At 36.6% G+C, this 26,689-nt stretch overlaps 1 protein-coding gene and 1 pseudogene across 5 annotated transcripts in view; one reads left to right on the top strand and one right to left on the bottom strand.

The window, feature by feature from the left end:
• GALK2 (galactokinase 2) overlaps nucleotides 1–26,689 on the top strand; it is a 148,696-nt gene that overhangs the window by 40,014 nt on the left and 81,993 nt on the right. For all 5 annotated transcript variants that reach the window (XM_012763515.3, XM_012763514.2, XM_076004347.1 and 2 more), the window contains exons 4-5: nucleotides 8,356–8,446; nucleotides 11,362–11,508. In XM_012763515.3, coding sequence (XP_012618969.1) covers nucleotides 8,356–8,446; nucleotides 11,362–11,508 — 238 coding nt within the window. The remainder of the gene's footprint in view (nucleotides 1–8,355; nucleotides 8,447–11,361; nucleotides 11,509–26,689) is intronic.
• LOC105870724 (elongation factor 1-alpha 1-like) lies at nucleotides 5,303–8,055 on the bottom strand (annotated as a pseudogene).

Genomic DNA, 26,689 nt, shown 5'->3' on the forward strand with positions numbered 1-26,689 from the left:
ATAGTGCCTTACTATGCTTCATTATTATTTGTTTATTCACCAGCTTTGCTCAGAAGATTGTGAGCTCTATGACTTCAGTCATTTTTGTCTCTCTTCTTTAATGGTCTAGCCTCAGTGTAAAACAGTCTTGTGCATAACAGATATGTTTCTAGTACATATGCTTTATCAAATTAAGAAAGTTTTTTTTCTTATTTTGGTAAGATTAAAAAGTTTATTAATGGGTGTTGAATTTTATTAAGTGTTTATTTGATATTGAAGATCAGTGTTTTAAAAACATGGTGGTTTACTCTGATGGGTTTTCTAATGTTGAACCATCTTTGTATTCCTGTGATAAACCCTACTTGCTTATAATGTGTTACGATGGACTTGATTTACTAATTACAAAAATAGATTTTGACAGATAGTTGGGACGTTATATTTTTGGTTTACTGTTCATTGGACAGTTTGCCTGCAATAATGTTTATTTAGTCAACTAATATTTTTGATAAGGCACTATACCAGGTATATAAGATACAGAAATTTTTTTCTTTTATATGGAACTTGTAAATATTTTTTCCTTTTCATTTTGCATGGTTGTTAATATATCTTATGTACATTTTGGATCCTTTAAAGAAAACTGTACATTATTTGACATTTTGTGTTGTGTTTTGCAAACATTTTCTTCCAGTCTGTGGCTTGGATTTTCATTTCCTTTATAGTGTCTTTTAAGGAAGAAAAGATTTTAATTTTACTGAAGTCATGTTGATGTTTTTTCTTTCATAGTTTGTACCTTTTAATTGTAATCAAGAAATATTCCCCAAACCCCAAATCAGTAAAATTTTTTTCATATTTTATTCTAGAAGTTTTATAGTTTCAACTCTAGCATTTAGGACTATATTCCATTTTGTGGGTTGTTTTTTTTTTTTTTTGTATGTGGCATGAGATAAGGGTTGAGATTTATATATTATTTTGTATATGGTTATCCAATTGTCTCCCTTCATTTATTGGAAAGATTATCTTTTTCCATAAAACTGATTCAGCAGGTTTGTCAAAAAACAATTGAAAATATATGTGTGTATCTGTTTCCAAATACTTTTCTATTACATTAATATATTTTTCTATATTTATCCAATACCATACTATCTAATAACTGTAGCTTTATAAGAAGTTCTGAAATCAGTCTAAGTCCATTAACATTGTCTATTTCAAAGTAATTTTGGTTATTTTAGGTCTTTTGCATTTTCTTATTAATTTTAGAACCATCTATTCAATTTCTATGAAAAAGCGTGCTGGGATTTTGATTGAGATTGCATTGAATGTATCTATCAATTTTGGGAGAATTGAATCTTTGCAGTATTGAATCTTCTAACCCATGAACTTGGTATATTTGTCCATTTATTAAGACTTCCTTCAGTCTCTATCAGAAATATTTAGTTGTTTTCAGGGTACATGTTTTATATATCTTTTGTCAAATTTCTAAGTATTTAATATTTTTAAATTGATATATACTTGTACATATTAATGGGATACATATATTTTATTAGTGCATAGAATATGTAATGATGGAGTCAGGGTATTTAGGATACTCATCACCTGGAGTATTTATCATTTCTATGTGTTGGGATGTTTCAAGTCCTCTCTTCTAGTTATTTTGAGATATACAATATATGGTTGTTAACCATAGTCACCCTACTCTGCTATAGAACATTAGAATTTATCCCTCTATCTAACTGTATTTTTGTCCTATTAACTAAGCTCTGTTCATCTCTTCCACTATACTTTTCCCAGGCTCTGGTGTCTATCATTCTATTCTCTACCTCTATGGAATCAACTTTTTAAGCTTCCACATATGGGTGGGACCATGCAATATTTGTCTTTCTGTGCCTGCTTTATTTCACTTTATTTCATAACATAATGACTTCCAGTTCCATCCATGTTGCTACAAATGAACAGGATTTAATTCTTTTTTTTTTTTTTCTGTCAGCTCTTTGGACAATTTGCATGGAGTTTATTCTTTTATATCACTGAATAGTATTCCATTGTGTGTATATACCACATTTTCTTTACCCATCCATCCATTGATGGACACTTAGGTTGAGTTCATATCTTTATACTGCAATAAATGTGGACATGCAGGTGTCCCTTTGATATACTGATTTCTTTTCCTTTGGATAAATACCAAATAGTAGGATTGCTGGAGCATATGGTAGTTCTATTTTTAGTTTTTTGAGAAACTCTGTACTGTTTTCTACAATTACTGTACTAATTTATGTTCCTACCAAAAGTATATAAGAGTTCCCTTTTCTCCACATATATATCAGCATATGTTATTTTTGTCTTTTTGATGATAACCATTCTAATTGGGATAAGATGAGATCTCATTGTAATTTTGATATGCATTTCTCTAATGTTAGTGATGTTGAAAACTTTTTTCATATACCTGTTGGCCATTTGCATGTCTTCTTTTGAGAAATGTGTATTCATGTCCTTTGTCTATAGTTTAATGGGATTTTTTTTAACTGTCAGGTTGTTTGTGTATTCTAGATATCAGTCCCTTGTTGGATGAGTAGTTTGCAAGTATTTTCTCCCATTTGACAGGTTGTCGCTCCACTCAATCGATTGTTTCTTTTGCTGTGCAGAAGCTTTTTAGTTTAATATAGTCTCATTTGTCTGAGTTTTTTGCCCGTGCTTTGGAAGTCTTAACCATAAAGTATGTGTCTAGATCAATGTCCTGAAGGATTTCTTTTCTTCTAGTAGTTTTATAGTTTGGATCTTCATGCTTAAGTCTTTAATCCATCTTGAGTTGATTTCTTTATATGGTGAGAGATAGGGGTTCAGTTTCATTCTTCTGCATATGGATATCCAATTTTCCCAGTACCATTTATTGAAGAGGAAATCCTTTCCCCAATGTATACTCTTGGCACCTTTGTTGAAAATCAATTGGCTGTAAATAGGTGGATTTATTTCTGTGTTCTCTTTCTATTCCATTTGTTTATGTATCTGTTTTTATACCAATACCATGCTGTTTTGGTTACTATAGCATTGGAATATATTTTGAAGTCAGTGGCCCTACTGTTGGAGGCAGCAGGGTTGGTGCCATTGACTTGCACTTTGGCCCTGGTGCTGACAACCAGCAGCAGTGGCAGTTCCTGGTGAGATAGTCTATCCTCAAGGTACCTGTAAATGCATGGTGGCCTTGCTGCTGGAGTTGGTGAGGTTGTTGCCAGTGGCTTGTGCTTTGACTCTACTGTGGCAGCCAGTAATGGTGGTGGCTTCTAGTCGGGGAGTCTGATCTCAGGGCACATGAAAATGTTCAATGGCCCATTGGTAGGAGTAGCAGCGTCACTGCCAGTAGCTTCTGATTTGGCCCTGGCAGCAGTAGCCAGCAGTAGCAGTGGCTGTGAAGAGGGGATGCCAGTGGGGCTCCACAGATGTTGAGATGCAAGAGCTGTTGGGCCCTATGGCAGGATGCAGTCTGGTGGGGCATGGGCTCTCAAAATGGCCATGTGTAGCTGCTTAGGACTTGGTAGTGTATGGGACCCAGTGTGAGCTTCTTCTCTGGACCAATGCTGTTATGTGGTCTCCAGGTACGTCCCTATATTAGTCTTAGGGCCCGCATTGGTCTTTGGGCTCTCCCATTGCTGGTAGTGCAAGAGTTCTCAGTGGGAATGTAGACTGCTGGGGTCTCTCACTTACCCTTTGCCCTCGTTGGGAAGCCTCTCTGGCTCCCAGCTGATCGCATCTGAGCTGTCTGTCTTGCTTCCTTCTCCTTCTTTGCCTTCGGTGTTTCTTGTCACTTCTCTGTTGAATTTCAGCATTCTGTCCTAGATGATCTATTTGATGTGTGATCATCTACTTGCTATTTTTGCTCTTCTTTGTGGAGAAGGTGAATACCAGATGCCTCTAATCAGCCATCGTCTCCTCCTACTTCATATGTTTTTCTTTCTTTCTTTTTTTTTTTTTTGAGACAGAGTCTCGCTTTGTTGCCCAGGCTAGAGTGAGTGCTGTGGCATCAGCCTAGCTCACAGCAACCTCAATCTCCTGTGCTCAAGCGATCCTCCTGCCTCAGCATCCTGAGTAGCTGGGACTACAGGCATGCGCCACCATGCCCGGCTAATATATATAGATAAATTTAGTTGTCCAGCTAATTTCTTTCTATTTTTTTTAGTAGAGATGGGGTCTCGCTCTTGCTCAGACTGGTTTTGAACTCCTGACCTTGAGCTGTCCACCCACCTCGGCCTCCCAGAGTGCTAGGATTACAGGCATGAGCTACCACGCCTGGCTCCTCATATTTTTTTGATGCTAGAATTATAGTGTAAATGGTCTGGCCCAGTGCCAGACACAGAGGGTAGATAATGGACAACATGTTTTTTTGAAGAACAAGTGAATGAATGAATGAATGAAATGTATAAGTATAAAGTATCTATGTAATGAGGCATGTCTGCTCAGTTTTAGGATTTTTTTTTTCTCCTCAGAATTCTGCAACATGGGAGCACATGTAGAGAAAGCAGTTTTTTTCCTGATAGGCCTAAGCCACACCTCTAATTCTGTAGGAGTAGACGCTTTTCAGTTTTTTCCTTAATGCTGCCCATCTAGCTTACTAAATCTGTGCAACTTTCCTTCTCTTTTTGTTTGAATATTCCCTGCCCCTTTCCCTCCTGTTTTTCTTTTCTTTGTGACTTTAAGTATCTCCTATTAGCTAGGAACAGAATCTGTTAGTTATTCTACCATAACTTTATCTCCTTCCAAATTCTGTGACCCCTTGTTGACTATGACAACAGATTTTAACTTCTATGAGTGACAGTCAAATAACATGCTTATCAGCTGGAGTCAGACTGTGTGTCTTTGGAATGTCACTAAACCTCTTTGAGTTTCCAGGAAGGCCTTCCCTCTCTACCCAGTGCTGACCATTGAAACAATACCCTCTCAGCCTCATATCCCACCCATTAATACACACTATCACAGGACATTACTGTCGGGTAGTGATTCCTGTTCACATATCAAGATTATAGACTCTTAGAAGGCAAGATCTCTGCCTTTTACCTTTATTTTCTTCTGCATGCCTTTCATACTTAAGTGGTCAATCATTGAATATATATTTTTTTCTCATTAAACTTTGTTTTAATGGGTCTTAAAATCCTGTGACAGATTTTTGGTCAAGTTGTTTCCATTAAAAAGTACTGATTTTAAAAACTAATAACTTAAAACTGCCACACAAAAAGAAACAAAAATGGTCCACTAAACATTCTCCTTTCCTTCTAAAGGTTTTACGATGCATTGTTGTTATTATCCAGTCTTTCACTATTAAACTTAAATGGCCAGTTGAAACAGTTCTGAGATAGTTCTACCACTGATTAAGAGTGGGGTGGCAGGTATTAGGGATAATATTCATTTAGCCTTCGAGCTTTCTGGGCAGACTTGGTGACCTTGCCAGCTCCACCAACCTTCTTGTCCACTGCTTTGATGACCACCCACAGCAACTGTCTCATATCACTAACAGCAAAATGACCCAGAGCAGGAGAGTCAGAGAAGCTGTCAACACACATGGCCTTCCCAGGAACCATATTGACGATGGCAGCATCATCAGATTCCAAGAATTTGGGGCCATCTTCCAGCTTCTTTCCAGAGCAGTGAGCAGTCTTTTCCTTCAGTTTGGCAAACTTGCAGAATATGTGAGCTGTGTGACAGTCCGGTACAGGAGTGTAGCCAGTGCTAATTTGGCCTGGATGGTTCAGGATAATCACCTGAGCAATGAAGCCAGCTGCTTCCATTGGTGGGTCATTTTTGCTGTCACCAGCAACATTGCCACGATGAACATCTTTGACAGACACGTTCTTGATGTTGAAGCCCATGTTGTCCCCTGGAAGAGCTTCACTCAAAGCTTCATGGTGCATTTCAACACACTTTATTTCATTTGTAACATTGAGTGGAGCAAAGGTGATCACCATGCGGAGTTTGAGAACACCAGTCTCCACTCAGCCCACCAGGATAGTACCAATACCACCAATTTTGTAGACATCCTGGAGAGGTAGACGCAAGGGCTTGTCAATTGGATGAGTTGGTGGCAGGATGCAATCCAGAGCTTCAAGCAGCATGGTTCCACTGGCATTGCCATCTTTACGGGTGGCTTTCCATCCCTGAACCGAGGCATATTAGCACCTGGCTCCAACATGTTGTCACCATTCCAACCAGAAACCAGCACAAATGCTACTATGTAGGGGTTGTGGCCAATTTTCTTAATATACGTGCTGACTTCGTTAATGATTTCTTTGTATCTCTTCTGGCTGTAGGGCGGCTCAGTGGACTCCATTTTGTTAACACCAACAATTAGTTTTTTCACACCTAGTGTGTAAGCCAGAAGGGCATGCTCACTGGTATGCCCATTCTTTGAGATACCAACTTCAAATTCACCAACACTAGCAGCAACAATCAGGACAGCACAGTCAGTCCAAGATGTGCCTGCAATCATGTTTTTGATAAAGTCTCTGTGTCCTGGGGCATCAATAATAGTCACATAATATTTGCTGGTTTCAAATTTCCACAGGGAGATATCAATGATGATACCATCCATGCTCACACTCAGCTTTCCATTTATCCAGGACCCAGGCATACTTGAAGGAGACCTTTCCCATCTCAGCAGAGTCCTTCTCAAATTTTTTGAGGTTCTTTTGTGGATTACACATTTGTAGATCAGATGGCCAGCAGTGGTGGACTTGCCTGAATCTATGTGTCCAACGACAGCAATGTTGATATGAGTCTTCCTTCCCCATTTCAGCTTTATGGGTGTTTTTCATGACCCTTGTGTTCTGGCAGCAAACCCATTGGGAAAAAAAATGTTGAATTTTTTTTTTTGTTTTTTTGTTTTTTTTTGCGACAGAGTCTCGCTATGTTCCCTGGGCTAGAGTGCCGTGGCATCAGCCTAGCTCACAGCAACCTCAAACTTCTGGGCTCAAGCTATCCTCCTGCCTCAGCCTCCTGGATAGCTGGGACTACAGGCATGTGCCACCATGCGCGGCTACATTTTTCTATGTATTTTTAGTTGTCCAGCTAATTTCTATTTTTAGTAGGGATGGGAGTCTCACTCTTGCTCAGACTGGTCTTGAACCCTTGACCTTGAGTGATCCTCCTGCCTTGGCCTCCCAGAGTGCTAGGATTATAAGCAGAATTTTTTTTTTTATGGAGACGATGTATCCATGTTACTGAGTTCAGATAGTGCATGGAAGGTACCTACTGCAATGACTGGCATATAGTAGATATTTAGTAAATCATATGGAGAGCACTCTATCAATATGGAGAATTTTGCTTCATTTCCTCTCTTTTTTATTGATCCCCTATTTCACATAATTTGTCTGTTGGATGATTTAGGAACCTATCTATATACCTACCTATTTTTGTTTTGAAGTTTTTTTTTTTTAATTTTATTTACAAGAAAGTCACACTAATAGTGCAAGGAATTTCCACATATCCATGGATGTGTCCTCAGTGTATCATAATCAAGAAGGCGCATGATGTCCCTTTACTGGTGATGTGAATTTTGATCATTTGCTTAAGGTGGTGTCTGCCATGTTTTTCTACTATGAAGTTACTATTTTTCCCTTTGCAATTAATAAGAATCTGGTGGGGAAGTACTTAGAGTTTATGTAAATATCTTGTTTCTCATCAAATTTTTACTCTCTAATTTTAGACTCATTAATGACTCTTTCCTGAAACAATTATTAGGGAGTTTACCATGTAGTGATTTTTCAATTTCCATCATTTCTTCTATATCTCTTAGTTGGCATTTTACTATAAGACAGAGTTTTCCCTTCTTCTTCATTTAGCTGTTTAATCATTTGTTAATTTATTTCACTCTAGACTCATGGAATCTTATTTTGTTCAATGGATTATGATCCAGTAGAATCATTATTTGTTTGTTCCTTCTTTTTCTTAAACTGTGCAGATGGTAAAATTGGATGGGTGGAGAGAGCTTTGGGAAACATGGCTTTGAGTACTCCTGTTTAATTTGGGGGTGTGCCAAACAGCAGGTCCGGAGGATAAGCATTCATATGGTTTTACCAGCTTAACAAGGACCAACATGTAAGAGAAAATAGCTGTATGTTATTCTAGAATATATTGTTTCCTTTCTGTTTCAGGAAATAAATAGGGTCAGTTGGAGGTAGTTTAGTCATTAGGGCCATTACAACTTCCTCTCTTAACTTCTAGCAGCTGGAGATGTTCGTTGTTTTGTGGTAGACTGTGTTACGTATATATTGACAGTAAATGGGAAAGGCGATTTCAGTATCACTGCCTTGGCACAAGATGGCAGCAGTCAACCATTGATTTTTTGCAGCTCAGAGCCTACTGATTGTAAGTGAACATTGTCTTTTGCTTTTGCAGGGACTTCAGTACTAATGCTAATAACATCCAGATTGACAAAACCAAGCCTCTGTGGCACAACTATTTCCTGTGTGGATTTAAAGGAATTCAGGTAAATTGGTTTATAAGGAACCTACTAGCAGTTGAGATTAGGGTGTGTATTATATCAGATTTATTTTATTTACTATATCATTTTTGTCTCATTATAATACCACCTGATATTTCTGTTCTGTTTTGCTAATTTATATTTTAGAGGGTGGAGAAGACATGATTGTTTGTGGGTGGTGTTCACAGGGGGCAGTAGTGGTCTTTCATATAAGCTGGCTGTTCATAAATCAGGTGCATCTGACAACTATCTGTTTTTTAAAAAATCTTTGTTCAAATTTACTTTTGAGGATATGTTTTAGTAATATTATTTACATTTTATTCTTGGGATATAGAAGTGTATACTGTAATAGGATTTAGAGTCAGACAGCCCATGTTTGAATCTGGGCTCCAACAGCTGTGTAAATTTAACCTCTTAGGTCTCAGATTTATCTGTAAAATGATGTCATTGCTATTCTGACAAAGAGTTATTGCAAGAATTACACAGTGCTTAACACTAGTAGGCATTTGATAAATGACAATTATTATTATTATTATTATTGCTTCAGATGGAGTTAAAAAACATGTAATGAGATGTATAAGCATTTTCCTAGAAACATGGAATAATTACCTTGAAAATCTCTATTATTATGTATAAGAACAATAAAATAAAATATTTCCACTTTCTCTAATTGTTGAAAAACTATGTAAGACAAAAAAATTGATATTTGCTGTTTTTAGAGCCACTTTTATATTTAAAGAATTATTTTAGGTGTCATGACTCTTGTATAGAATCATAGGTAGGATGTTAAGAGATGGATTTTGCCTTTGTGAGCAAAGAGCAAACAAACTAACTCATGTTTTAAAGAGCTGTGTTCCTTACTGCCTGGCGGTGCTATCTGAAACTTTATCATGAGTAGCCTAGGTATATCTGTTACAGAAATACATCAGATTTAGAACAGTGGTGGTTTTGTTATTAGAGTTACCACATTCATTTCTTTCTTTTTTTGTGTGTGTTTGTCTGTTTTTTTCCTGTTAGACACATGTTAATAACTTACAGGAAAAGTTATTGGTAGGTTTTAAATCTCCAAATCATTTTGTTTGTCATACGCATTAGTGGGAATTACAGTATTTGGAAGCATTTGATTTTCCTTATAACAACATGCCTTTTAGTAGCATATGGATAAAGTGGCCTAAATAATGCATGCTGCTTTGTACTGTTTTTGAGAATTTCAAGTTTTAAAGCTTTGTCTTTGGTTTGACAACTTATCTACAAAAGCAGGCTTATTCAATGGACTTTTGGCAGAAAAGTAATTTAAATGTTAGCCTGTTCAGAAACCTTCAAATACTAGAAAGCCTCAGAGGATAATCTGTTTATATTAAATTGAACATGTTATCCTTTTGGGAGAGAGCTATTACAGAATTTGGCACAACCCATTTGCATTTGAATCTGTTGTACATTTTAATTTAAACATTGCGTGATAAGTTCATAAGTATGATTCACATTCAAGATGCCCTGTGGATCAGTTTATAGTTAAATATATAGTATTCTCCAAGGTTTTTGTTTTTTTTTAAAACAAGCTGTCTGACGTTCTTTATGAAAGGGCACTGGCAGCAACAGTGTTTCAGTTTATAATTTGTTTGTATTTCTGGAAGGAAATTTTTAGATGACTTGAAATCAAGAAGAGAAGTACATCCAACTGAATCTCTTTTTTTGTGGTGCATGAGTTTTGCCAACTAGGAAGAAAAAAATTAAGGAAAAAAGAGCCTTTTATTTACAGAGTTTTGTTGTTACTTTGGTTATTCTAACTAGTTTAGTGAAATTTCTCCCTAGAATAATAAGTATGATGAAATACATAATTAGGTAATATAATAGTGTTTCATACTTTGGTCTTGAGTCGTTTGAGTAATTCACAAAGATGATGGTACTTTTTCTTGAGGAGGTGGACCTGATTTTTTAAAAATTCTAAACCACAAGGATTATGATATGATATTATCTAAAGAGTCCTAGTCCTAGGTATTTCTGTAAGTACACTAGAGCCTTCCATCTTTAAATCAGAGTTTGATTATTTCTTTGGGCCTTCCTATTTGTAGAAATAGAGCTTTCCTGTCTCAGAGTCCGAATTCTCATTTGTGGCTGAATTCTAATTTGGCTGTCTTTAAAGCTGCCATATGGCTAAACTGTATCTATAAACTCTAGTAAAAATCTGGATTTCCTCATATAGCTGACATATTAAATCACAGTGACAGTTTGCTGGCCCAGGTTTCTAATTGCAGTGGAGAAGTTCTCAACCAGGAATCAGAGACCTGGACCCTACTCCCAGCTCCCTATGTGTGATCTTGGGAAAGTCTCTTAATCTCTTGGCGCCTAGGTTTTTCTATAAGTAAAACAAAACTGAGAAAGTTTAGGACTCTTTATCTTCAGAGGATGTCTGAAGCAAGACACTCCTTAGAAACAAGCCATTGCTTGGGGGTTAGACTTTTCTAATAACAGGATGCTGGAGATGTGCTGTGTAGAGGTTTAACCTACCTCACAGATAATTGTGTATTTCTTATCTTGCTACTTGACAAGTTGAATTGTTGTGTAATTGTTTTATATTTGTATAAATATAACAATTGTATAATTGTTTTATATTTTTTCCATATCCAAATTAATTAATATTCAAGAAAAAGAATATTTAAGACAATTTTTGGAAATAGATCAGTAGCTTTTTGTTGAACAAAGTAAAAAGTAATCTTCAAATGACCTTACCTTACGGCCAAGAGCCATTAAATAAAATGTCATGTATAGCTTCAACTAAATTGAATTGTACAACTAATTTCTATAACTATTATAATAAGTCTATTGATAGACTTTTGCTTTCTGGGGAATGAAAGAAGATCTCACTATTCCTTGAATCCAGCACTGAAATTATTATTGCTGTTTTTTCCTTGTATTCTTAGGAACACTTTGGTCTTAGTAACCTGACTGGAATGAATTGCTTGGTAGATGGAAATATCCCACCAAGTTCTGGCCTCTCCAGCTCCAGTGCTTTGGTCTGTTGTGCTGGCTTGGTGACACTCACAGTGCTGGGAATGAACCTATCCAAGGTAACTACTTATGATAGTAAACCTCACAGAACCCTCTCCTTCCAAAGGCATCAAATCTCAAAATCAGAATGCCTTCCTTGATTGGAAAACTGTATCTTACCTGAAAGGACTGAACACACGGGCAAGCCTTGTAACTTAACAAGTTCCACTTGTGATAAATCACTATAAGGTAGATGATTCACACAGTAAGTGAATAAATCTGTGAATAATTGTATTAAAATACTCTTAGATTAAATATGGAATTTGGAATACATTGATATCTTTTTAGATCACCTCATTAGCAAGGTAAATTTAAAGCAAGAAATTCTAGGACTCATGGTTGGGTTTGCTTATTTTCACCTAAAACCTTAAATTAAATATTTGACAAGCAGTGGGTAAAAAGGATAAAAGACCAAGTAATAAAGAAACCGAACAGCATATCTGTTTATGTGAACAGGTTAATCACTGAAATAAACTTTAAAAAAATATTGCATTCCAAAGAGGACATGCTTATTTAGAGGAAATATAAATTCTATAAGAGGTTGGACATTTCTAAACTTCATAGTTCACGTAGATCTCTGACTTTGCAGTTCAGAGCAGGTATGCTCAGCTTTAATTAGTGCTTTGGCATTCAGGGTCGCATAAAATGTTATCATAGGTTCTTAGATGGTTTGGGAACAGACTGGGCATCAGACAAATCAAGAGAAAGTCAGCCACATGCTTAGTCTCTTTTAAGTATGTTTAAACTGTCAGTTTGAAGATGTTGTATGTAGGAGAGAAAGGAGAAATGAAGGAGAAAGCAAATGTTCAGATGGAATTCTCGTTAGCTGTCATGTATAAGTATACATTAATTAGCCGTTTGTAAACAATGGCTTATTGGATGGGAAGGTAGCTTACTTGCTATTTGTTTTTTGAGAGAAAGCAAGGGAAAGGAAGTCCATATGTAAAATGTGTTTCCCCTGATACAACTTTTAATCTGATTCTTTGTTTATTCATTCCTTTGTTCATCATTCAGTCATTATTTATTTAGTGGCTGCTTTGCGCTAGGTAATGTTCAAGGCATTGGAAATACAACAGGTACAATCTTAACCCTCGCCATGCCTATGATCTAAAAGGGAAATAGAGCTAAACAATTAGGCAGCTGTAATAGAGTGTAGTAAATGGATAAGTAATGTTCTATGTGAGCAGATTTAGAGCATAGGACAGTTAAGCTGAGACACCAAGGACTCAAGGAGTTTTACATATTAGTCAACAAATACTGATGGCATGATAACACTGACATCATCAGATAAGCATGTTTCAGGTGGAGAGAACATCATGTGGAAATATCTATAGTAAGAGCAGTTGTGGCTTGTTGGAGGAACTAAAGGGATCAGTGTGGCTGGAACATACAGCTCTTTGGATTACAGGGCAGGAGATCAGATGCTGAGCCTTGTAAACCATGTTGAAGAATTTGAGCCTCATCTTCATAGCAGTGGGAAACCATCATGGGGTTTTAGGAAGAGAGTAACATCATATTTATATTTTAGAAAGATCACCCTGGCTATATTATAAAGTCTAGATTTAAACATAACAATATTACCAGTAGGGAGATAATTTGGTCTAGGGAAGTAGCTGTGAGAAAGGGTAGAATTGGATGATGGATTCAAGATCTCAGACAAAATCAGTAGGACTTGGTCATTGACTGGGTGTGGGGCTGAGGGATAGCAAAGGGTCAAGGATTATATCCAGGTATCTGGCTTGGTATGATTCATGGAATAAGGAATTATTGATGGAAAGTGGGTTTGAGGGGAAGCTGAGATGTTGAGTGTGAGGAATCTATGGGCATATTGATGGAGTTATTTAGTATTTAGTAACAGAAAAATATCTCTTCTTGAAGATCAGGAAGGAGATCTGGATTTGAGATGGTCCATTTGAGGATCATGAGAATATAATTGGCTCTTGAAGCCATAGGAGTGGATGAGGACATCCAGTGGTGAAATATAGGTGGAAAAGTAAGGAAGACCCAGAGCAAAGCCCCAGTAAGCATGAACATTTGAGGGATGGGCAGAGGAAAAGATGTCCACTGAGAAAACTGAGGAATAATCTAATAAGCAGGAGGAAAACCAAAAAGGTGAGGCAACACTAAAGAGAAGGAAGAGAATGTTTCATGAAAGGAGTAGTAGTGTTTTCGAATGCTGCCGAGAGGTTAAATAAGATAAGTTTTGAGAAGTATCCACTGAATATAGCAAAAAAGAAGTTGAAAAAACTTTGGCAAGAGCAGTTTAAGATAAGAATGGGTTGAAGGGTCTATGAGAGTTCAGAAAGTGATAATGAAGGTCAGTGGCTACTAGAAGTCTGGTGATGCATGAAAAAAGATAATTTGGTATCTGGAAGTGAGGTGTGAAGTCAAGGAATACAATTCAGTTTTAATGGGAGGATTGGTGAAACTTAGTTTTTGCATTTGCATCCGATGCTTTGATACTTTTAATATCTAAGATAAGAGAAGAAAAGAAGATAAAGAAAAAGAAACACATTTGAACCTTTTGAATTAATTCTGGCTGTCTCTGTTTTCAAAGTCAAAAATAGCAACTGTATTTTTATAGGAACTATCTGAGTCCAATGCCTACAGCATACAGGGAACAATATGTATATCCTGGCTTTCTCCACTAGTCTAAGTTTTTTTTTTTAATTAGAAAATGTATATTTTTAGTTTTTGATTTTTAATTAATTTTTTTTATTTCAGAGTATTATAAGGGGTACAAACGCTTTGGTGATATAATTGCACTGCCTGTCAAGTGTGCCCATCCCTTAGACAATGCGCATCACATCCGTTAGGTGTGGATTTACCCATCCTCTTCTCCCCCCTCCCACCTGTTCCACACTAGTCTAAGTTGTACCAGCAATATTTATATTTTCTAGAGTCTAAGCATCATAATTATTTGGAGAGCAGTTTTTTTTTTGAATGACACAAAATCTTGACTGAAAGGAAGCTCCTAATATGCTCAGAGTCTTTAAGTGTCAACTGTATACATGACTCTTATAAAAATCATAAGAACTCATAAAGAGAAGAACTCAAAGGATTTTAAAGATGAGCTAGTTCAAAAGCCTCTTTTTATTGATGTATCAGTTAGTATCCCAGTAAGAAAAAAATGCCATTTTAGGGTATAACTGAAGAGAGTTTAATCAAGAGACTATTTACAGGAGTGTGGGTAAAGTTAAGTGAACCAACTAGGAAGGATTGTCTTGGGAAGCCAGAAGTCAATATACTTTAAATGCTGTGGCTATAGAGTAAGGCTTCCAGAAATGCAGCAAGGCAGAGAAAGAATGACATAGGTGAATATGGCAATGAGTGGGAATGGATGAGGGAAGTTGTCTAGAGAGATCAGCCTCCCTGGGGTAGAAAAAAGTGTGAGAATGGAGGGATGGGGGACAAACATGAATAACCAGCCTGTTTGATAAGGACACTAAGTCCCACAAGAGATTGGTGACTAGTCCCCTCCCAATTCTTTTATATTTGGTATACTTCATTCAGTTGCAGACAACAATTACTGCAGATGGGATATGATAAGTAGATATGGAACTTGTTAGTTCATTGATAAATTAAATGTCTGATAAGTAAATGTAGAACTTGTTAGTTGATTAATAAATTAAATGTCAAAAGAAGATGGATAGTCACCCAGAGAGTCTAGAAGCCAGAAATTATGAATCGGAATGATACTGGTAGAAGAGAGTATGGTGTGATAAAAGACCTATGAAAAAGAAAAAGGCTCAAGACGTCTGGTTTCAGGATGTCAGATTAAAGACATATCTCCTCTTTCTTCCTCTGTCCCTCACTCAATCTTCTTTTTTCAAAAATCATTCCCAAACAACAGGGAAAATAAGAAAAGGAAGCACAAGCTCCATCTTTGGTAAACCAAGGTGACATAAATAACCCTAAACCACAAAACACGAAGATGGAAAGTAGACGGAGGAATGGGCATGACTTAGCATGGAGAAAGGTCAGAGTGAAGTGCCTGTGGACGGAGTTGCAAATGGAAAGCAAGCTGACTCATCCTGCAGCTCTCTGGAAAGCCTCAGGAAGAAAGCAGGGTAATATGGTGGTAGGTGGGGATTTATTTGAAAGTCTTTATGAGGTTTAGTTAGACCCTCAAAGCCCTCTATTAGCCTTGGACCATTTCCCCCTGTCCTTTGCAAGAGTCTCTGGAGAACTTGGGGGCATTGACTGCTGAGAAAGGCAGGACAAGAAATCGAAATGAAAACTGAGGAATTAAAGGACATTCTGCATCTGAACAGTGAAATTCCTTGCTCCCTTCCTCTGGTCAGCTCCTGCACCCTGGCAGCCTCATCACCCTACCCCCCATCAGGAATGTTGGAGGATCCTTCTCAGAGGGCACTGAACTACCCTAGAGAAAAGACCTGTAGGCACTGACATTTGGTGACCCCCCCCACCACAAAAATTCTCCAGCTACTCTCTGACTCTATTAGAAGCCTATTTACAAAGCTTCTAATTAGCTTTTTAGTAATTCACTCTTAAATATGATAGGGCATTAAAGGATAATAAGATTTTTTTGGAAGAGCGACTCCAAGATGAAGCAAGCAAACAAAAACCAAAGAAACAAAGAGAAAACAGGAACTCAGCGGAAACAGAGAAAATGCTGAGAGCAGAAGAATGCTTTAAAGAAGACATGAATGTCCTCAGAGAAATAAAAGAAAATGTTAAAATCTTTGAAAAAAGAATAGTGTTATTTAAAAAGAAAAAAGGAACAGACAATAGTATAGAGAGTTGGGATATTAAAAATATGATAGCCAAAACAAAAAATTCAATAAAAGGATTAGAAGAATTCTCTGATAAAGTAGGGGTGAAAAAGCAGGAAAATAAGAGAGAGAAAAATAGGAAAATTTATGAATCAATCCTAGAAATTCAAACTCAACCAGTAAGGAAAAAAAAAAAAAAAAGAAAATCATTAGACAGTTATTTTTTTTACAAAATAATGTCCTTCCAAAGTGAAAATGTGAATTCTCAGATTGAAAGGGCTCACTGGGTTTTGACATAATAAATGAAAAAGGCCAAATCAAGACATATCATTTGGAAAATTTGAAATTTGAGTGTTAATAGAAAATATGCTAAAAGCTGATTGGTAGAACAAGAAATAAGAAGGGAAAGAGATCACAACCAAATGATCAGGAATGAAAACTAATTTCTCAAAAACAGCATTGGAAGATAGAAGGCAATAGAGGAATGTCTTTAAAATATGAATCAATTATTGCTTAGAATATCTGTTTAACTGAATTCATCAAGTGTGAGGATAGAATAAAACATTTTAAACATGCAAAGTCTCAAAGTCTAGAGGATGTAATCCACCAAAACTAAGGAGTAAACCAAGAAAGAAAATGCCATGGGAACTAGGAAATGGGAAATCTAATATAGGAGAGAGGAGTTGGGTATTTATAGAACATCGGTTAAGAGGCATCCCAACATAACACCCATAACATCCAGCAGCTTAGAAAAGAGCACAGATTAGAATAAAGAGAGTAAAGGGAAAAATGGAACTCATAAATCTTATCAGTAAAAGAAAAAGCTAATAAATCTGACATGTTCAACATGTGAAAAAAATGGATTCAGACTGATTTCACAGAACTGTTGTAGGAAATGAGAAGGCTTAGTTAGATATATAAATAAAGCTGAGCAAAGGAATAAATGAGGCAACTATTAAACATAGGAAAAACAAAAAATTTATAAGAAATGAAATCAATCATTTTTCACTATTTGGTTTATAAGTAGACAACAGTCTCAGTAATTAACATACTGAACATGGGTTTAAACAAAATTTTTGGCATAACTTTATTAAGAAAGATGGTGGAGTAGTGGAAAGGTAGATATAAGAGAGGTAAAATAACATTTAAAATGGAACAATCAGGGAATAACATTTTACCGACATTCAGTAATTGGAAACGAGCAAAAAGTCGAGAGTGTTTGCCTCTATGCGCAATGCATTGGGGATAGGGATGAGAGGGTGAGAGTTAGGAACTGCTTTTGTTGTTGCTATAAGCCTCTTTCCTCTATTTGATCTTCTACATATATCCCTTTGGTGAAAGTAAAAAAAAGAAAAGGGTAGAGAGAAGAAGTGAGTGGAAGAAAAGTAAGAGGGGTAATAGATGACCCCAGCTGGAAGATGAAGAGGCAAAAAGGGATTCAGTGAGTCAAGGCTAGAGATTGAGAACAGATGAGGGGCTGGAACGTGACCAAATCAGAATGGCCTGGGAAGAGGCTTGTTGATGTGTTTTGGGTGAAAGAATCCAAGAAAATGCAGGCATCTTTCATTTCATGGCAGTAGTCCATTCCAAAAAATCAGATGTTCTTCACAAAATCATTAAGTAGGAGCCCATTTCTTTTTATTTTATTTTATTTTAATTTTATTTTTTTTCCTTTTTTTGTTCTCTCTTTTTTTCTATAGTTCTCTACTTATAAAGAGAAAAGCACAGTCAACTTTTCTGTGTATAAATGACACAGACATAGGAAGAAAAATGCTTGAACCAATTTTCTTGGCCATCAAGCAATTAACATGGCTGTTAACAAGCAGTTACTTCACATAGTAACACCTGTATGTCTTCTGTCAATAACTGTTGTCCCAGTACTTTGCACACGCTTTTGTTAATGATGTTGTATTGAGGTTTTAGGATGTAAATATATATATTTTCCTACATAAACACCTTTCAAAAAGTATTGTATTGAGAGAGATGAACATTCTATAAAGTCTGAGTATCAAAAATCAAGAAGTGTTCTACCAGGAAAATGTTAGTTGCTGAAGTATTCTACAAGGTGTGTCTGTATTTTGTTAGCTTAGGATTTGGGTTGCTCTAGACTTGTGTCCAGTCTCTGTCTGTCCTTGTAGTTGTCCTTGGAGGCCAAGTAGGAAGGACCAAGTGCCTTTGAAGGATCTTAGATTAGAGCTAGCTGGCTGACTTGGGAAACAGGTTGCAACTCTAAAATCTAGCATTGGGTAGTAAGGTGTGTTAAGCTGGTGTCTACCCACAAATTCCTCCCTCTGCTGAGGTAGGGTGGAGGTGTAGATTTTGAATTCATGTGATGGTGGGCTGAGCAGGAGATGTTCAAAAGACTTACTTTGGAGGATTTAGGGGGTATAATAGAGGAGTATAGGGTTGAGTTGCATCCCCATGCTGAAGTCTAAGTCTTAATGGAACTCTATTACCTTGGTTGATGAAGGTTGAAATGACTAGCAGAGAGCAGTGGGTTGGGTGGGGTGGGGGGTGGGGGGAGGGTGGGTGGGATTCTGTATGTTTCTATCTTTGGCATTTTGTCAAAAACGCAATTCATGTGATTCTGAGTAACCCAGAATATGGATTGGGCATAAAACCTTCCCTTGAGGGTTGCAGTCCACAGAGGAAACTGGGGAAGCTCTTCATTGGCATCAAGAATTCTGTTCAGTACTGGGAAGCCCAGAATAACAGGAATAACACTGGGTTTGTGAGGGAGTGGTTCCCAGAGAAGATAGGCTTTTCAGCTACAGTATAAACTTCCTATCCTAAGTCTCTGAAGCAGTGATTCAGTGGCATTTGCTGAACACCTACTATGTGCCAGGCATTGTTCTAGGCACCAGAGATGTAACTGTGAACAAAATCAGTGAACCTCCTGCTTTTGTGGAATTTCCATGCCGGTGGTGGTGGCAATGGTGGGAGATAGACAAAGAACAAGTATGCAAATAAATATATGTTGTATTAATAATAAAAATAGGCCATAGTGAGGGGAAGCTTCTGTTTTAGCAAGGGAGTTAGAAGTCCTCTCCAAGGAGGGGACATTGGAACAGAGATCTGAGGGAGTGAGCTGAGAAGGGGGACAGAGGGAACAGCAAGTGGAAAAGCCCTAAGGTGAAAGAGGCTTTGTAGCATTCTGGGAGCAGCCCTTGTGGCTGCGGTGTGGTGAGAGACAGGCAGAGTGGTGGTCAGGGCCATGCTGTGCGGAGTCTTCTTTGGCTCTCATTCTGAATGTATTTTGGAGGGCTGTGAACTGGGGATGGGAAGATGTGATTTACATGGATTAAGGTCTTTCAACTGGCAGTATTGTATTGTTCTGTAGCCCCCACACTGGCAAGGGAGAAAACAATTAGAAAAAGAAAAAGAAAAAAATTTAAAAAATTGGCAGTGCCTTTATGGAACTTAAATGTACACAATGGGATACTAACAGAAGATTTATTAATTGAGCATCTATCTCATTCAAGGCATGAAGTATTTTATATGTAAACGGAAAATAGGATGGAAATAATGACTCCTTGGTGAAGTTAAACGGAAGATTTCAAGTAAATGGTGAGCTCTAAGAAAATTTTAAAGGAAGGGAAGACTGTGTCTTGAAACAAAGCACTGGGAAGGGCCCATGGGCATTTCAGGCAGAATGAACCCATAATGTATCATAACAGCTCTCTGAGCCAGACTTATAAATATGTGTCGGCTGAGGCCTGGAAATTCCTATGCAGCCCTCATGAAATTCCTTTTAAAAACTTATTTGACTGCAGGGATGTTTTCTGGTTGCTTAAGTTCCTGAACAGATTTAGTTAACTTAATTTCAGGGGCAAATTAGTTATATAGACGTGTGCTGATACTCTTCTCAAAGGAGTATATTTGAAGTTTGAAATCCATCCCATGCAGGAGACCTCTAAGCTTCAGAAGCAGAGTAAGTAGAATGTTCAAAGTTCTGTGCCAAATATGTCCAAGTTCTCACTCTCCTGAGTTTATAAGGGCTGTTTCCTCATTAGAAAGTTTCAGGCTCTATTTTTCTTTGCGTATAGCTACATTTAAGTGAAATATTTTTTGGCCTTCAGAGTGATAACTTGTGCTTAAAAAGTAAAGACATGTCTACGTTATAAAATGAAAAGAATCTCACAATTATATTAATACAAAGGTTTAAACTATTATTTGAATGTTTGAATAGCATTTTGTTACATAGTATAAAAAAATCAGAAACCAATTTGCACTGTCACTAATTATTATGTTTAGAAGTCTATACAAGGACATTATTCCAGTTTGCTTAGAATAACAAAAACCTCATCCATATAATGGTTAAAGAAAATAGTAGTTTAAAACATTCCAGCTAGATATTGACTGCTAATGAACTGCAACAGCACAACCTCTAAGAATATGGTAAATCCAGAATACAATCTTTGAAAAGAATCTCTTAATTAAGTGTTGAACATGGACTGAAGCCATGTGCTCACTGTTACAAAAACCAGGAAGCTTTCGTGTTAGCCCCGGGTGGCCGGCATTTAAATATGTCTGAAATTTTAAGTTGATAGTGTAAATACAAAACCATTCACATAGTTTTATCAATTAAAAAAGAACCAGATTTCTTTCACTTATGTGGGATGGTGTTTGTTATCTCTTGTTGTATTCTTTTTAGGAGTAGGATTGGAGACTGAATCATTTATTTAATGATTTTGAGTAGTTTGGATTCTCTTGAGTGCTGTGACTAAGCTGTCTGATTGCAAATTAGAAGCCTTGCTTTGCAGGGACTGCTTAGGTAACCTCTGTTTTTTTTCCATTTCCTTTTCTAGGCTAAATACATATTTACCTTTAGCATAAACGAAGGCAAACAAGACTAATTGGGAAACAGCAGGGTGGAGAATATGGGTCACTGTTTCCAGTGGCTTCAAATGAAACCACTATTACTGCAAATTCATATGTACGCCTGGTTGTGTTTTGAATTTTTTTTGTGACCCTTAGATCCTTATCATTAGCAGGTCTCTGTGTTTCAAGGCCTCTGCACTTTGACTTGTACCCAGCAATAAGTTAAATATTATACAGTATTTAAAGAATTAACAGGAACAATGCAGGTGATATTAAGTACACCACATATGTGCATAGCCTTTATCTACTATATTTATTGTATGCATCAAAAATAATTAAAAGTGGCCGGGCGCGGTGGCTCACGCCTGTAATCCTAGCTCTCTGGGAGGCCTAGACGGGCGGATTGCTCGAGGTCGGGAGTTCAAAACCAGCCTGAGCAAGAGTGAGACCCCGTCTCTACTATAAATAGAAAAGAAATTAATTGGCCAACTAATATATATATATACAAAAAATTAGCTGGGCATGGTGGCGAATGCCTGTAGTCCCAGCTACTTGGGAGGCTGAGGCAGGAGGATTGCTTGAGCCAGGAGTTTGAGGTTGCTGTGAGCTAGGCTGACGCCACGGCACTCACTCTAGCCTGGGCAATAAAGTGAGACTCTGTCTCAAAAAAAAAAAAAAAAAAAAAAATTAAAAGATAAATAATCCCCCCACCCAGTTTAGAAGTGTTCATCATCTCTTTCCACGAATTCATGTTTCACAGAGTTAATGGTAGTTGTCCTGGCCAACAGTTGCCTATGCTGATCCCCAAACTAGTATTTGATAGAGTAGGAAGGACAATGAAGGGCTATCTAGACCTGGTCCCCTTTGCAATCAGTTTGCTCTTTACTTGTGCTAACCTCCCTATGCCTCAGTTTCAGTTTCTAAATGAGACCGACTGTAGCTCTTATTTTAACTTCACAGGGGTGAATCAGTTAAATTGGTTTAATATCTACAGGTCTCTGACCTTCTTGATAGGAGATTTTGGAAAAATTTAGGGAAAGAGTTTAGCAAGAAAATAGATGAGGTATGAAAATAAATAGTAGTCAGGGAAATTTTTGTAACTGTGTGAAGTTTTGTGAGTGTATTGGTGGTCACAGGAACAGTAGAGGGAAAATCATGGGATGTTAGGAGAAAGTGATTCAAAGGGAAAAGGTTAATGAATGGATACTGTTTAAGGAATGTATTGTAGTTTTGGAGACACAAAGATTTGGAGGTTACTACTGTAAAATATGACCTTATAGTTTTATGTTAGAATTTACATGAGAGCAAAAGATGCTTTTATTTTTTCATTGCTATTAAGCACCTCGATGTTATACACATCATCTCTTAGTGTAGTTTTATAAATAAATTTTATCATTATTTCAATTTTGCCAAAGAAAATACTGAAACTCAGAGAATTTATAAAATGTGACCAAAGACAACTGATTTGTGAGTGGAGTTGTCTGGATTCCAGCTCAGATGTGTTTGATCCAAAATAGATGCTTCTCTACCCAGCCATGCTGCTACTGGTGGTATAATGCAATTATGCCATATTGCATAATGTAATCATAAACTGAGAATCATTCCATGTCAGCACATAGACATTTACTGAATTGTCTTTAATGGCTACCTTGTTTTTAAATATATGGTCATATTATAATTCATTTAGCACTATTACTGGACGTTTTCGTTGATTCAGGGTTTTGTATGATGTTAGTCTTAATACTTAATAATATTTCCTTATGAGGATATACTGTAATTTATTTAACTAGACCTCTATGGTGGAAATTTAGGTTGTTTCCAGTTTTCTGCTATTATAATAAAGGCTCTGGTGAATGTTCTTATATACAGTTATTTTCACACTTGTTCAGTTCTTTCCTTAGCATAAATCCTGGGATAGAAATTTGTTGGGTTAAAGGACATTCTCATTTTAACTGTTGAAATACAGTGCCAAATTGCCATCTAGAAATATTTTTCCAGCTAATATGTAGCAAGATTACATGAGAGGATCCATTTCCCCACTACTAATGCTCTATCAATCTTTTTAATATTTTCCAATCTGATGTTGTCATGGGCATGTCTTTGATTGTTAGATAGTTTAAACATCTTTTCCATGTCTTTTATTTTTCGATTTGGCTGTGTATCTACTTAGCTCATTTTTTCCTGGAGTATTCATTAATTATCTTCTTTTTTTTTTTTTTTTTCTGTTAACCAGAACATGTGGATAATTATCTTCTTATTACTTTATAAGAACTGTTTATATATTAACCATTGATCTATTATGTGTTGCAAATATCTACTCCTACTCAAACCAATTTTCTATATAACTTCTCTTAAACTGATAATTCTGAAGCAAAAGTCACTTCAATCATATTTAAGCACATCTAGGATGAGATTATTGTATATGCATTCAATTTTACTTTCCTTGAGTTGAAAATACTCTACAATCTTTCATTACATTTTGAAGTAAAGTACTTGGACACAAAAGAACCTCTTGGACTCAAGGATTTTATATAGGACCTCTCAGAAATAAGCCACCTTCTCCATTAAATGGACACCAGGGCTCTCTGGTCTACCATATGTTTGGCCTTGCATCTTTAGAAGCTTACTAAGAGGAACCAAAACTGACTTGGTACTATAAGCAGGAATATTTTTCTAATAGCATTTATATAATATGATATAAACTTTTACATCATAAGTAATGCAACCTAGTATATGTTTAGCACTTGGAAAATTTGAAAGAACTTTACCATGGTCCATATGCCAGGCCACTTAACTCTGTAAAGTAAGATATAATACTACTGTCAGCTTCTTAGACCAGAATACTGCCTCTCAGAGACTTCCCGGAGCCTAGCCATAGGATTGTTTAAGATTCTGTGAACTCAAAGGTAAAGCAATGCTTTTTTTTTTTTTTTTTTTTTTTTTTAAGAGACGTGGTCTTATTCTGTCATCCCAGCTGGAGTACAGTGTCAAGATCACAGCTCATTGTAACTTTGAACTCCTGAGGTCAAAGCATCCTCTTGCCTCAGTCTCCCAGTAGCTAGGACTACAGGTGCGCGCCACCATACTTTGTTGATTTAAAAATATTTTTTGTAGAGACTGGGTCTCGCTGTATTGTCCAGGGTGGTCTTGAACTCCTGGGCTCCAGTGAGCCTCCTGCCTCAGCTCTTAAAAAGCTGGGATTACAGGCCTGACCCACCATGCCTGGCCTGAAAAGCAATTCTTAAGACTATAATTTTTTGAACAGTTGTATAATAATTATATTCATGTTTATATCTAAATATTCTAATAGATTTTTCAAGATTCTAGATACTACTGACAAAAAAAAAATCATTATTGGAAGCAAACCAAACCAAAACAAAAAACACTGGAAAGCTAGATCCAAATTTTAACAAGATTGGAACACTGTGGGTTTAGGTCCCTGTTATAGTGTAAGGATGTAACATGATTCCTGGTATTCCTCATTGGGAGTTCCATCCCCAGGAAAATACATGCTGCTGTTCTTCTGTTCACCTTGCTGACATTTACTTTGTTTATCAAACATAACAACTAGGAATTTATTGGATAAATTAAACTTCATAATCTCAGTGCCCACTAGATGGAGATACTGGGGTAACCAAGCACTTGAATTGACCATACATGTTTTTACTTCTGAGTAGTATGCTCTTAATGAAAATAAATGAATAAGTAAGAAAAGGAAAAGAAAAAGAAAAGAACAAAAAAGAAAAAGTGAGGATGACGACTGAGAGTGAAATTCAGCTTCCCATAACTTTAAAGACAGTTCAAATATACTATAAATCATTGTGAAGCATTTCAGAGCTGCATAATGTATTTTCTGCAATTAAGCTAAGTGTACTGACCCAATTTGCAAATACCCACACCTCTTGAAATGATTGATGATTGAGTTTAATTTACTATCTTTGAAAAATACAATGAAAACTCCTAAGAAAGTCTCATTTCTCAAGTTTTCCTGTTTTTCAAATTTAATTTTTAGGGTTAGTTTTTATAGACATAATTTTTATTTTCTCTTTTGAGGATTTTTTCCTGTTAAATTTTTAGTAGCTTCCTCTCTTAAGAACACATTGAGCAACTTATAAGTATTAATATTTTTTCAGATTAGGAAGTATTTTCTAAGGCCTTTAATGACTATGAAAACAAGAGATGGGAGTCAAATCCTATGTGATAATGCTAAGGAGTGAAACTAGAAAATAAATATATTTATGGAAGATTTTAGTGAAGCCAGTACCTACATGATTTACTACTGCCTAGTGAATAATCTAGACATATGAAAATAACTAATAATATTTTATCTAGATATTCCCAAAATGAATGATCAAGGAAAAGAGGTATTTTACATATTAATTTTTCCTCAGTTACTGAATATACCAGATGCTTTAGAAGTACTATTTGAGATTATTTAAAATTTGGACTAATAAGTGAGTATAACTTCTTGATTTTAATAGTGATGGAATTGGTAGGGGACTAGGTGACAGGAAAGCACCTTGTCCTGAGCATAAAGACTGAAAGAGGAAATTAAAAGGAGATGATTTTAGTTTAGCAATCGATAGCATGGTATGCTGGGAAGAGCAAGGCTTCTAGAGTTGACCGTACCTTGAACTCCTAGCTCATTCCTTCAAGAGCTGTGTGACCTTGGGCACATTACTTAGTCTCTCTGAACCTGTTTCTTTGTCTGTTAAATTGGGATCATAGTATTTACTGAATAATCTTGTTGTAAGGATTCATTTTATATAGGGTCTAGCTCTTAATAAGTTCTAGTGATCATTATTGTCATCATCACCACATCATAATGATAATAACACTAATAACAATCTATAATTATCTTTTCAGTTATTCATAGGTAAATTTTCTCTGTGGGTGAGGTACTCTTGGTTACTGAAAATGATTACACTAGTTTCAGCGGAAGCCTTTTTATTTTTCCTTCTAACCCTGAGATTCAGGGGTACTATGAACCCCAAATGGATTAATATAGTAAAAAGACTTTTACCTTTTTTTTTTGAGACAGCATCTCACTGTGTGGTAGAGTGTAGTGGTATGATCAAAGCTCACTGCAACTTCAAACTTCTGGGCTCAAGTGATCCTCCCACCTCAGCCTCCTGAGTAGCCACCACATCCAGTTAATTTTTTTCTATTTTTAGTAGAGACTGGGTCTCCCTCTTGCTCAGGCTGGTCTTGAACTCCTGACATCAAGCAGTCCTCCTGCCTCGGCATCCTGGAGCAGCGCTAGGATTAGAGGTGTGAGACATTGCACCTGGCCAGAATCTTACTTTTCATTCCTTTAGTCAACAATGTTTATTGAAGCAGGCACTGTTCTAGAATTGAGCTAGGGTAGTAAGGTAGACAGGTTATAATCTGGACGGGAGAATCAGATAAAAGAAACAAGTAAATGGGCAAGGGGTTAATTTATATAAGGAGAATGAAGCCTAGCAATGATGGAGAATGACTTTCAGAAAGGCTACTTTAGGTCATACGATTAGAACAAAGACTGAAAGTCAGAAAAGTTTGGAAGAGAAAATATTATCAATTAAAACAGTCACCAATTTTTGGTAAAATTGAGTATTGTTGTGGGTGGCTAACAACATGCGATGTAGGAAGTGACATTTAAGTT

This window comes from Microcebus murinus, chromosome 6 (assembly GCF_040939455.1).
Source record: "Microcebus murinus isolate Inina chromosome 6, M.murinus_Inina_mat1.0, whole genome shotgun sequence".
Taxonomy (NCBI): domain Eukaryota; kingdom Metazoa; phylum Chordata; class Mammalia; order Primates; family Cheirogaleidae; genus Microcebus; species Microcebus murinus.